At 48.0% G+C, this 13,808-nt stretch overlaps 1 protein-coding gene across 1 annotated transcript in view; it reads left to right on the top strand.

Annotated features, from left to right (window-relative positions):
• Positions 1-5,093: 5,093 nt before the first annotated feature.
• Positions 5,094-13,808, top strand: part of GALNT10 (polypeptide N-acetylgalactosaminyltransferase 10) — a 279,243-nt gene continuing 270,528 nt past the window's right edge. Inside the window, exon 1 of the mRNA XM_004371277.2 lies at positions 5,094-5,270. Coding sequence (XP_004371334.1) covers positions 5,112-5,270 — 159 coding nt within the window. The 5' untranslated portion in view covers positions 5,094-5,111. The remainder of the gene's footprint in view (positions 5,271-13,808) is intronic.

The following is a 13,808-nucleotide window of genomic DNA, read 5'->3' as shown; positions in this document are numbered from 1 at the left end:
CTGGGGCTCCTTGGTTTCTATATATTTGCTTATTTTATATAAGTGAGATCATACAGTATTTGTCCTTTTGCAAGTGACTTCTTTCACTTAGCATAACGTTTTCAAGGCTTATCCATGTTGTGGCAACCATCATGGCTTCATTACGCCTTATGGCTGAGTAGTATTCCATTGTATGTATGTACCACATTTTATCTATTCATCTCTGGATGGGCATTAAGTTGTTTCCAGATTTTTGCTACTGTGAAAAGTGGGGCAATGAACATTGATGTACAGGTTTCTGTTTGTGTTCCTTCCTTCACTTCTTCTAGGTATATACCTAGGATTAGGATTGCTGGGTCATATGGTAGTTCTATGTTCGACTTTTTGAGGAACCACCAAACTTTTTTCCACAGTGGCTGTACCATTTTACATTCCCACCAGCAATGGATGAGGGTTCTAGTTTCTCCACAACCTCACCAACACCAACACAATGAGGTGGTATCTCATTGTGGTTTTGATTTGCATCTCTTTAATGGCTAATGATGTTGAGCAGCTTTTCATATGCATGTTGGCCATTTGGATATCATCTTTGGTGAACTGTCTGTTCAATTCCTTTGCCCACTTTTTGATTGGGTTGTCTTTTTGTCCTCCAGTTGTAGAAGTTGTAAAGTATATTTTGAATATTAGAAATGATGTTTGAGCTGAGACCTGAAGGATGAGGAGGAGTCAGCAACGGGGGAGGATCTGAGGGAACAGAGTTCTGGCAGAGGCAATGGCTAATGCAAATGCCTTGAGGCTGGAATGAGTATAGTGCATTCAAGGACCTGAAAGGAGAGTGAGAGATGAGATCAGAGTGGCACAGGCCAGAGCAGAGCGTTTTTGCTAGGCAGCTGAAATCCTGTTCATCCCTCCACAGTCTTCCTGTTGGGCTTTTATTTTGCCCATGGTGACTCAGCACTTACGTTAGAACAGGCTCTGTGGTAAACCCTTATATGCATTATCTCATTTAATGCCCACAGTAGGCCTAGCAGGGCTCAGTCTGAAAGTAACATTTCTTGTTCAATTTCAGTCGATGACCAGATCAGTTTTCTCATAAAACCAGCCAGAGCTAATGGGCTGTCCATTTGTCTCAAATGGTATTGTCTTAATGAGTAAGATAAAGTCTTAGGAGCCCTCCCACTGCCGGGTACATCCCACATTGTAGAAGTGATCAAAGAATCCTGGGACTAAAGCTGGGTTCCTGCGCTAGAGCCCACTGGGGGCAGACCAGGCCTATGTGCAACTTTGATCAAGTGACTCTAGTAAGAAGAGAAAAAGCTCAAATCCAATTTTGCACAGAATCTTCTAGGGAGCTGGAAGTGGGAGTGGGGATAAGAGAGACACTGAAGATTTTCCCAGACATGGCCTCAGCTGCTATACTTCACTCAACCATTAATTATTGAGTACCTACTGTGTGCCAGGCTGGTAAAGGTCACAGCTTTGCTTCATGTGGTTTAGTGGAAGTATGAACTCAAACTGGAGGTAACTTTTTCTAAAAAGTCTGCCTCCAAAGGGGGACGTTTCTGCAAATTTCTCTGCCTGGAAGGAGCACTGGTTTTCTAACTGTCAAAAAAGGGAAAGTATGTGCTAGCAGAGGCCCTGGCAGGGGATACTATAAAGGGCAAAAAATATATGTAAAGTTCTTGCTTGCGTGGAGCTAACATCCAGAAGGGAAGACCAAAAATAATTCCTGCTCTGAATAAAAATCAAGCAAATAGGGATAATGGGGACGCCATTTCATATTTTAGATCAGTTGATCAGGGAAGATCTCTCTGAGGCAAGACATTTGATTGGGCTCCTGAGAGGAGAGAGAGATGGCGCCATGCAAATGTGTCAAGGAAGAATGTTCTAGGCCAGGGCACACACAGCAAATTTGCAAAGACCCTGAGGCGATAAGCAACTTGGTGCATTTGAGTAATATAGCATGGAGACTAGTGTAACTGGAAGGGAAGGAGAGAGGGCAAAAGTAGAAGTAGGGTCAGATCATGTAGGACCTCATGGGCTGTTGTAAGGATTCTCATAGATTTTTCTAATGTGAAGGGAAGCCATAGCTGCGTTCTTAGGAGCAGAGTGGGCCTTACGTGTGTAAAAGGATCACTTTTCCTGCTATATGTCCAGCCATGTGCTAAGTGCTGTCGAAATATTAAAGAATTTTGCAACACTGTCTTCTGTAGGAATTTCCAATTTCCTTTTGTCAAGCACAGGATGAACATTCAACTACATAAATACTGTGTATCAACATCAATATAAAAGATATATGTAAAAACGGCTTGGGGGTGGTGTCTGACCTACTCTAACCCCACAAGCGGGAAGGAGAACCAAGAACACCACAAGGCTGACTCCTATGAGGTGGAGGCCAGACAAGCCTCTTCTCTCAGCCACCTTTACCAATTCTGACACCAATCGTCCCTCCCACAGCACTCTCTACTGCGTTCAATAATTCATTGTAATGGCCACACAGAACTCATACTCCTGATCATGGGGCTTATTAGGGAAGTTAAAATTCAGGCTCAGGAACACGCAAGGATACAGTTCTTCCATCAGGACAGTTTCTTCCTAGTCATGCTTGCATGCACGCCTCTCCCAGGCCCTTGGCCTCTGCCCAAAGGCACTCAGCCCAGTGCGCTGTCCCCTGTGGGTCTCTCCTGCCAGTCTCTCCTTCCTTGGTGGTGGTGGGCTCTCCTCTTTCCCTTCTTTAGGGTGGCTCATTTCAAGCCTAACAGGATGGCAAAACTGACCAGTCCCTTTGGTGGGCTACAATTATCCTGTCACACAGTCCTGCCCAATCACCTGGGTGGGAGTTACAAGATCATGGCTAGAAAGGCCACATAAATGTAATCAATCACACCACAACATAGGCCAAGGATCTAGGGATAGAAGAGCAGGCAATGGCAAAAACAAGTGCAAAGGCCCTGAGGCAGGAATGCACCTGGAGTGTTCTGAGGGACAACAAGGAGGCCAATGTGGCTGGAGCACAATGAGTGAGGAAAGGATAAGGGATGAGGGTGAATCATATGGCCTTGTAGTTTTTTGTAGGAACTCAATGGGATGTGGAAAGCCACTGTGGGTATCTGAGCAGAGGGGTGATGTGATCTGATCCTTGCTAAAACAGGATCATTCTGGCTACCACATTCCTTAATCTGAGTCTCATTTGCAAATGGGGATAAGAAAAGCACCTACCTCACAGGGTAACTGGAAGAATTAAAAGAGATAATACAAGTTTAACATGGTGCCTGGCACAGAGTAAACATTCACTAAAAGGTAAGCATTACTATGACAGAAATCCGAGGAAAGGTAGCAACTCCCTGAGGAGGAGTCTTGGAGGACTTCTTGGAGGAGGCGGTAGTCCTCCTGGACATGGAAAGATGAACAAAATTTCCACCAACAGAGATGGGGAAGAGGAGAGGGAAACTGCATGATCAATACACATGAAGAAAAACACAAAGCCAGCAACGGGGCTGACTGAAGCACAGGGTGTGAGTGGGGCAAACAGTGCGGGGGGAGAGGGGGCGGGGTGGTGGTGGGGAGAAGGTTTGAACAACCCTAGTGGGTCAGCCCCAGGAGTGCGAACTCTAGAGCCGAGGTGACGGAAGCCTTGAAGGTTTTATAGCAGGTATCAAGATTCGAGCTGTAATTTCAGAAAACTGAACCCCTATGCTCAGCCTAGAGCTGGAAGAATTGGGAGGCAAGAGTTGTAAACACGCGAGTCCAGGGATGGCGGGTCGGTAGGCACAGGGGTTAGCGGCTGGTTCGGAGAAGCAGAGAGGAAGGCAGTGAAGAGCGCTGTCTTATTCCACCACGCCAAGGAGGACGCAGTTAACGGAAGAGCGGTGAGCTCCCGGAGGAGGAGTCTGGCGTCTGGCCCCTGGCCCTTCGCAGTGCCTGGGAGGTCCAACTTCCCCTTCATAGACCTTACCCCATTCCCTCTTCTAGTGGGATTACATATTTAACGTGTCAATTCCCAGACATCAGGCTTTAGAGTCTGTTTTCACTTCATCCCGGTGCCTGGCAGTGTCAGGCACACAGTAGGCGTTCACTAATCGTTTGCTGAATGACTGAATTAGAGATAGAAACGGACAAGAGGATTTGGGAAAAGGCTTCTTGCGCTGAGCGCCTAGAAACACATATGGGACTAGAAGGCATTCCAACTCCACGGAGGTTGGACTTGCATGAAAAAAGGTCCTGCAGAGAGGCTCTGGTCACTTCCCTGCCGGTTTGCAGGGACAGCAGACAGGTGGCAGGCGGGCACTGTACTCGACAGTTTACAGAGGGCGTTCATACATAACGCCAGGGGCCTCGGAGAGCAAGAAAGCCTGGGCCCTCCCGCAGAACAGTGCGCGTGGAGCGCAGTTGTGGCCCCATTTCACCGCCGGGAACACAGAGTCCCCCGGGGTCAGAGTAAGTTCGCAGTTCACTGTAGCCAAGCCAAGACGAGGTGGGAAGCGACAGCCCCGGGGGCTGCAGGCGCAGAGCTTGCGGCCGGGCTCCAGCATACCTGCATATCCCCAAGCAGCTCTCAAACTCTCGGCTGGAGCCCGGAGCAGAGTTTCCAGGCTGAGCGCTGGGGGCCCCGGGTGCGACATAGGGCGCGAAGACGCACCCCGCCCGCTGGTGCGCAGCGGCCACCAGTATGCGCCCAACTCCCCAACTCCGGGACTTTCGCAAAGCTCCTGCGGGCGGGGGAGGAGCCGAGGAGCGGGCCACACCATCGCGGCTCGAGAGGGGGTAGCCGGCCAGTCCCGGACTCTGTCGTGCCCGGGCCGACCAAAACACGCCTCGAGAAGGCCTAGGCCGACGGCCAGCCGTGCGCGGTGGCTGCTCTGAAGGAGAGTGGCCTTGGTTCGGGGCGCCGCGGGGCCCGAAGCCAGCGCTGGCGGCGGCGGCGACCCCTCCTCTCCCCCCACGGCGGCGGCGCGGTGGCGGCGCCCGGCTCCCTGGCCTGCGAGCGGCGGAAGTGCCGCGGAGTTGGAGTGCGGACGGCGCTGCGGCCACTTCTTGCCGAGCTGCTGGCGCCGCGGGGTGGGCGGGCGGACGCTCGGAGCTGGGGGCGGCGCGGTGGGGCCGGCGGGGCGCTGTGGGGCTGACCGGCCCCGATGAGGCGGAAGGAGAAGCGGCTCCTGCAGGCGGTGGCGCTCGTGCTGGCTGCCCTGGTCCTCCTGCCCAACGTGGGGCTCTGGGTGCTGTACCGCGAGCGGCAACCGGACGGCACCCCAGGAGCAGCGGGGGCGGCCGTGGCCCGGGCGGCGGAACAGGTGAGTTCCCCAGTTGCCATGGAAACCAGCGGGGTTGGTAACACTTCTCCGAATTCACCTCTTGCTGCAGTTCCTTCTTCCATCTTCCTCTGTCTGCCTCCTCAGAGTGAGCGCCTGAGACTCTTTTGCCTTTCCCATTTTCCAGATGGGAAAATTGAGGCTCAAAGAACAAGGTCCCACGCCAGTCAGAGACAGAGCCGGAACTAGAACCCAGAGCTCCTGGTGCCCAGTCCAGAGTTCTTTCTCTTACTGTACGTTGCCATCCTCCTTTCTGTCCCTGTCTGATATCCCCGCACCTCTTCCAACATCTTTTTTGGTTGCTCCTTGTAGTCCCAGGATGACTTCTTCTGCCAATAGGAATGGAGATGGCGACCCTTCTATTATGTGCCCAGGTCTTCTCAGCACAGCAAGCCCTGCACAGCAAGCCTTCCCCCCCACCCCCAACCTGGTGATCCAGGTGTTCTCTACTCAGGTCAGCCCCTTTTCTGGTTTCCCACCTGCTCAGTGAGACACCTGGGTCCTCTTCTCGCCATTTGCTTACTCCCCACCCCTAGCCTTATTCTTTCCTAAGATCTTGTCCATTCCTTGGAAGGATGTAAAGATTATGCTCGCCTTGGAGCTTCAGGCCCCCCAGGGGCTGGGAAGGGCGTTGAGCTCTTGATCCTTGAGGAGGTTGCTGCCTTTGACTTTTTGGGAGTTCGGAAGGTGGAGGATCTGGTGGAGGGACCCCCAGATTTTCCTAGAGGCTACTACTAGTGCCCAGTGTCCTGAGATTGAAACACCACATTCCTTCCCAGGCCTTCTCCAAGTACCCATGACCCCTTCTGAACTTGTCCAGTCTGATTAGGTGTGGTGTTTCTTGCAGCCAAAACTGAGATCTTAATTGTTTCTGCCTCCTCTGAACTTACCCATGTTTGGTTTTTTGTGTGCATGCCTTTAAACTAGCAGCTCCCTGAGAGCAGAAGCCGTGTCAGATCACTCCCACCCTCTCAGCTTCTGTCTCAGGCCTGGCACATGGTAGGTGCCAGTGAGCATATGCATGCTTGAACTGTTTCATACAGTGCGACATTCCAGGTTTTCTTATGGGATTTCCCAGGTCCCATGGGAAGTAGATCATTTGTGGATCAGAATCAGACTTGACTGATTGTTAGCTGGTCTCAAGGAAGAGGCTGACTTTTTGAGGTTGATGGTTTTCTTTTCCTCTTTTCTTCCTATCAGGCTGCTTGTCTAGGCACTCTGGCATCTTGAGCATAGACGGCTCTTTGCGACAGAAATGACCAGTTTTAAGTGCAAATCATCCCAGAGTGCCTCGCTGATGTTTCTGGTAGATCTTACTGTTTGGAAACTAAGGGCCTCAAGTCCTTTCCTAACCCCCTGGTTCAAACCCTGACAGTCAGCTTAGACCTCTCTCTGTTAAATTCTGTATTCACATGGGTTTTTCCTTCATGAAATCTCTTTCCTCTTTTTTCCTCTGTCCTCACGCTATACCACCATCAGGGGCAAGAGGCTAGGGTTCTAGCCCCAGCTGTCCATTAACTTGCTATATGTGTCCTTGACTACTTCCCATCTCTCTCTTTGAGCCTCTCTTTCTCCATGTGTGAAATGTGGGTATTGGTCCAGCTTCAGCAATCTGTGATATCATCATTGAATTGGTGAGGAGTAGAATGGCCACTTCTCTATTCTTTCCTGGGCAGGTCTCCCTTTTACCATCCCTACTTGTGGGGGCTCCACACTGGACACAGCCGCAGGTCCAGGAGGGGCATGTCCTACCAAGTGCATATTTTTCTTCAGAAGAGCTGTAGCCAGTTTTAAAATAGCTCCTGACATTCTGCCTCTGCCTGGAGAAAGCCCTCGTATTTCATTTGCTGTGGATGCCAGAGACTTTCTGATTTTCATTTTCTGTAGACCCAGATGTGTAGAGGGAAGGTCAAGGTTAACTGCCAGTTTGGCCTGAGCTTTCAAAGTAAGTTACTCACTTGTGCAAGAGGGGATTGATGGAGGAAGGCAGCCTTTTGGGCAGACAGGAGAGGAACAACTGGTGCTGCTCAGAGCCCCTAACTGAAATGGACAGACAGACTCACCTGGGAAGGTCTAGTTCTTGTTTATTTCTTTTCCTCTGGAATCATATGAAGAGAAGGAGGAAAAAGTGGTGAGGGGGTTTGGTGGTGGTAGTGGTGGGGGTTGCCTACTAGTTATTCCTTGCTTTAAGGAAAATCTCTTTGCTTCCCGGGAGCAGTAGAATGGAACTGTTTTCCCAATGATAAGCTCTTCTAGGTGCTACAGGATTCAGCATTCATCTGCTGCCTTTCAGCAACACCCTGCCAAATTCCCACACAGCCCCTTTTTGTTTCTCTCTCCTGCAGATGCAGAGCACTGGGCTTGGCCCCCAGTCCCTTGTTTGAATGTCAGCTGGCCTTGAGGGTAGAGGCTGCCTTCTCAGAGAGATGGTGTTCCATCTCTCATTCCAGTGTACTGGAACGTGCATGCAACACATCAGGCTGCTATCTGGGAAATCTGGCATCTTGAACACACAGAGCTTCTTTCGACAGGGCTGACCAGTTCTAAGCCCAGCCTGTCACTCTTGTAATTGTTGAAAATCATCCCAGAGCACCTTGTTGATCTTTCTGGTAGAAATAATTGCAGAGGCTCTGGGGGAAAGCCTGGCAGGACTTTATCCAAATGAAAAATACATTCCTTGTGGGTTTGAGAGAAGTTTCTTTGAGGGTAGCATACCGCTTGTTTGAGCAGTCCTCCAACGCCTTGATTTTTCCATTGGATTGAAGAATAAAGAGTTTCAAATTAAGAATGTTTATCATTGCTAGGTAAGTCTACGTAACTGTCAGGCTAGCTCATCCTGAGTGTACCGCTGGAGCTCGGGAGGGCAGCTGATTTATAAAGGACACATAATGCTTCTAGAATTTCAGCATTCATCTGGTGTTATAGCTGACTTCTCGGAAAGCTGCAGAACCAAGCAAGACAAGCCAGTCTTGAGGCCATCTTCATTTTAATTTGGGGATCCTTCTCACTTCTCACTCCAGTGTGCTTAACATCTTGGTTTAATTCCACAGTCTGGTTCATATTCCAGGCTTGGGAACTGGTTATTAAAAATCCATGTTAGGAAATACGATTCAGTCCCTTCCCATCTCTGAGCTATAAGCTTTTGTGAGGCATGACTTCATTGGATAATAGCGTCCATGGCATAGAAATTGGTGGGATAATGGAATACAAATGATTTTAATTTTCAAATATTAGGCGTTTTTCTCATTGTGTCAGAGCTGAACTTTATTCTTAGAACATCTGGAAATCAATACTTTTCTTCTCCCCTTTTCTTTTCAGTCTTCCTGGTGGCAGAGCCTTGCCCATCAGAAAGTTAAGTACCACAGAAATGTAGCCTTGGAATGATTTATTTTCCACAGAAGGGCTAGAACTTTTAGATTGCTAATCACTTCTCTGTCTGTATGCCCAGGTGAAATCTGATGCCACTGGAGAAGGGTTGTTGATTTACTGGGGCAAATCTGGCTCCCTGCATTCTTCCCTTTATCCTAGATTTGCTCTCTCCCAAGGAACCCACCAGAGAGAAGGCTTGGGAACAGAAGGCCTGGGTTCTAGTCCTCTCTCCAGCTCTAAACTTACTGTGTGACCTCAGGAAAGTGGTTTAACCTCTCTGGACCTTGGATTCCTCATCTGTGAAGTGAGGGCTTAGATTCAGAAGAGGAAAGGCAAATGTGTGTTGTATTGATGCTTCCCCTCCCCGGGCCAGGGCGAAAAGAAACCCCAAAAACCAAACCCATTGCTGTCAAGTCAATTCCAACTCATAGTGACCCTGTAAGACAGAGTAGAACTGTGCCATAGGGTTTCCAAGACATGAATCTTTACAGAAGCTCTGTGTTGAGCAGTTGGTGGGTTTGATCTGCTAACCTTTTGGTTAGCAGCCCAGAGTTTAACCATTGTGCCACAGAGCAGGTAGTACTAATCAGTTTTTTTTCCCATTAAGCCGAGGCTTGGCCTCAGGCTACTTCTCAAAACTGCTACTTAAGTGGAGCTAATGACATGTTGACACTAAATTGCGATGAAGGAAATGCATACTTTTTTACAGCTTTCCATACTGGGGTTCCGTGAGTTTGTTAAGCAGGTTTTGAAAGGGCCTGGATAATGGGAAGAGCCCTGGTGGTGCAGTGGTTAAAGGCTTGGCTGCTAACCAAAAGGTCAGCAGTTCGAATCCACCAGCTGCTCCTTGGAAACCCTATGAGGCAGTTCTGCTCTGTCCTGTAGGGTTGCTATGAGTTGGAATCGACTTGATGGCACCAGGTTTCATTTCGGTTTTGGATAATGAGGGTGTATTTAAACAGATCTTATTTAACTGCTGATGAGGCCACAATTTAGGAACAGAACCATACTCTAAGGCTGTGGTCTAAGGATGTTCTGTTGGCTCCAGTGACACAATAACAAATAAGGCAATCAAGAATGAGAAAGCAAAGGCCTATTTAAAAGATAACCATCTAGCTTGCTAATTGTACCTTGTCCATAGTCAGCTCTTACACAGAGATGGCATTACTGTATAAAAAGCACCTCAAGGCAAACTTAGCAGTCTGTCCCGTGGCAGCTAAATGCTCCTGATGTGTTTGCTGTGGGTTCTGTATTTTACATATAGCCAACCCTCTGCGACTCATGTATCAGTCAGAGCAGGCCACGGCAGGACTTTTAATTAAGAGTCTTGCTTCTCCAAAGAACCACTGTCCTCATGCCTGTAAGAGTGAGGAAAGACGGCAGCTTACACATGCCCAATGCCTGAGTTCCTGTGACCAAGGAGTACATTGTGCTCTCACCCCCTTGAAATGTCTTAAGGTAGGAACACATCCTTTTCTAGCATATAGCACAATGCTGGGCACTTAGAAGGTGTTCAGGATGTGTTTGCTGAATGAAGTATATATGTCAGAGCAGTAAGAGGGCATCAGAAGTCATCTTGTCCAACCATCTAATTTTGTAGGTAGGGAAACGGGGGCCCAAAGAGGGGAAGTCAGTTAAACAAGTTCTCACAGGGAGGAATGCAGACCAGAATTCAGTTCTTCTCCAAGTTCTTACCCTATTTCACCACAAAGATTTTTTTCCCTACATAGTAATACTTGATCTTCTCTACCATTATTTCTCTCATGAGCCAAGATTATCGATATCCCCAAGTTTTGGAGGCCAGTACTTAATGAGACCAATTATTTGCTGAAATCTGTGTGGCTTTTTTTGTAGATTCATTTCTGTAAATTTTCTTCCCAAAGTTTTATAGATTTTAAGCAAATAATATGGGTTAAATTTTCAGGCAGCAAAGGGATCCAGCCAGAGAGTAGAGGAATTAAAACAAGGAGTTATACAGGAATGGCAAATAATAATACCAAGCCATGGCAGACAGAGCTAATCTGAGCCTAAGAGTCACCTCAGATTCTCTGTCAGTTGCAGGTGACAGAATGAATTAAACCATGTGTGTTGAAATGAATAAGGGGATGTATTGGCTCTTGTAACTGTGATTGGCTTCAGGTATGGTATGATCTAGAGGTTCACGGTATCATCAGGTCTCTGATTCCCTTTTTTTGGATTTCTCGGTTTTGACATTCTCTGTATGTTGGTTTTGTCCTAGGTTGAGCCCCTCCAGGGTAGCAAAATATAACTGCAGTTCTTCCAGACCTCATATCTACACCCAGATCCTAGAGGAGAGAGTCTGTCTTTTCTGGTAGCTTCCATAAAAATAATAATAATTAAAAAAATCAAACCCATTGCTGTCTAGTCGGTTCCGACTCATAGCAACCTTACCGGACAGAGTAGAACTGCTTTATAGTTTCCAAGGAGCACCTGGTGGATTTGAACTGCTGACCTTTTGTTAGCAGCCGTAGCTCTTAACCACTACACCACCAGGGTTTCCATGGTAGCTTCCATAGAAGAGGGGAAACTTTTTTCCTATAATCTCTAGCAAGATCTCCTTAGGTTTTACTGACCGGCTTTGGATCTAATGTCCTCCCTAAAGCATTCACAGTTGCCAGGAGGATGAGCTGTGCTGATTGACTTAATCTACCCTGGAGCTAGGGGTGAGGTTAGCCCACCCAAATCACAGGAATAGCAGTTGCCCTGAGGAAAATCTGGGTGATCTTGTGGGGAGGAGGGAAATTAAATCTAGGGAAGGGACCAACAAATATTCACTCCAAAATCCTGCTGACAGTGTCCCAGGCTGTCCCTACCCAGGATCAGTCTTGGTGCTTTGCCATCCTGGACTCGTAGAAGGAGCACTGGACCTGCAGTCTGGAGGTCTGTGTTTTCGTTCCAGATCTGCCACCCCTTGGCTGAGATGATTAGCTGTGGGCCTCAGTTACTCCTGGGCAAAACTTGGGTGCCAATGCTTGCCAGCATACAGCAGGCGGTTGCTATGAGGAACAGTTGAAAGCTGTCTTTATTTAATCTTACTTATGACTTCTGCTGCTGTCTTCCTTTCCCCTCACAGATGCCCTGAGAGCTGAGCTGCAGTTCCTCTCCCTGCCCTCCACGTTAAAAGGCAATTCATTGAAAATTTCTCTCAAGCTGAAAAAGAACTTCTGTCTCTTCAGCTTCAACTTTTTTTCTGCCTGGCCCTCTTAGCTGGAGGAGGCGCAGTGTTCATACTTTCAACGCTAGAGGAAGCTAAACAGTTCTGCTTGCTGTGGTGGGTGGGTGTGTATTTATGAGTGTGTAGCTTTCTCTCCATGTGTCTCTCTTCTCCCTCTTATCTTTGAATGGTTATTGTTTGCTGCCCTCTGCTGAGTGCACATAGGAGAGGGAAGGGAAAAAAGCAGGCCCATTTTTTTCCTTCTCTTTGGTTTTGAGAGAATCCTGAACTTTAAATGCTGAAGTTTCTTCAGCTTTCTCAGGTGATGAAAGCCACAGCATAAAATGGTACTAATAAGAAGAATGATGATGATATGGGTGATAATGAGGATGTTAATAACGATAATGGCAGCTACCATTTATTTAGCACTTACTCTGTCAGGCACTGGACTAATAAGCCCTTTACACGTACATCTTGTTAAATACTCACTGGTATGGGCAGGTAGGTATGAATGAGGTAACTGAGGCTCACAGAGGTGCAGATACTTGCCTGGGGACACACAGACTTTAGTGGTAGAGCTGGGAGTCTCTGACCCAGTGCTTGAGCTCTTAACTACTATACCTCCAATGTATCTGAGCTGGGCAAAGGATCTGCCTTCCACCCCTGCCCCCCAACCCCTGCTCCTCCACCCCTTCCTCCACAGCTGCTATGGGAGCCTGGATGTCTGAGCAGAGGAGAGAGACCGTTGCTCTAAGACTGAACTTCTTCAACAGTAGAGGAAGAGTCCACGAGGTCACTTGGGAGTGGTATGACCTTGAAGAGAAACCTTGACCGCCACTGCCCACCTGCCTGTCGCTGAGGCCTCATTAGTGAAGCAATTCGCTGTCCCTCCTGGGGCAGTTTGTAGGGCTCAAGCTTTGCAGATACACTGCCTCATTCAAATCCCTGGCCTTTGTCAAGTCACTTGACCTCTCTGTACCTGGAATTCTAGATCTGTGTAATGGGAATAACACTAACTGTATTGGGGGTTCCTCTGAGGGTTGAATGAGTCGGTATGGGTAAAGACTAAGCACAGCACCTGCTGCAGCATAAGTGCTCAGTAAATGTGGTTATGCTGCAGCTTGTGGGGGAGTGCCTGGCTTAGAGTAGGGACTCAATTCTTATTGGCTTCCCTGGACAAGATACGGAGGGGGTGACATTACAGAGACCCTGCAAACCTCTCTTTTGAGCCTAGAGAACAGAGGAGAGACCATGAAATTGGAAACCAGCCTGGCCTGTTTACCAGTCCCAACTCTGCCACTCTATAGCTCTGTGCCTGACCCCTGGGATTTCAGGATCTTTATCCTAAACTGCCACTACCTGTCTGTCTGGCTTATGTGGTGCTATGATGCTGGAAGCTCTGCCTTTGGTATTCCAAATACCAGCAGGTTCACCGATGGTGGACAGGTTTCAGTGGAGTTTCCAGACTAAGACAGACTAGGAAGAAAGACCTGGTGATGTACTTCTGAATATTGTTGTTGTTGTTAGGTGCTGTCGACTCAGTTCCGACCCAGTGACCTTGTGTACAACAGAATGAAACACTGTCCAGTCCTGTGCCATCCTCATAATCATTGCTGTGTTTAAGCGCGTTGTTGTAGCCACTGTGTCAGCCCATCTCATTGAGGGTCTTCCTCTTTTTCACTGACCCTGTACCTTACCAAGAATGATGTCCTTCTCCAGGGACTGGTCCCTCCTGATAACATGTTTAAAGTAAGTGAGACGAACTCTGGCCATCCTTATTTATTTATTTATTTATTTTTTAAAGAGGTCTTTTTGAAAGAGGACTTTTGCAGCAGATTTGCCAATGCAATACATTATTTTTTTATTGTACTTTAGATGAAGGTTTACAGAACAAATAGTTTCTCATTAAGCAGTTAGTACACATATTGTTTTATGACAATGGTTAACAACCCCACGACATGTCAACACTGTCCCTT

Source organism: Trichechus manatus, unplaced genomic scaffold (assembly GCF_000243295.1).
Source record: "Trichechus manatus latirostris isolate Lorelei unplaced genomic scaffold, TriManLat1.0 scaffold00011, whole genome shotgun sequence".
NCBI classification, from domain to species: Eukaryota; Metazoa; Chordata; class Mammalia; order Sirenia; family Trichechidae; genus Trichechus; species Trichechus manatus.
The sequence above is the reverse complement of the archived record's forward strand: the minus strand, read 5'-3'. Positions and strand labels throughout refer to the sequence as shown.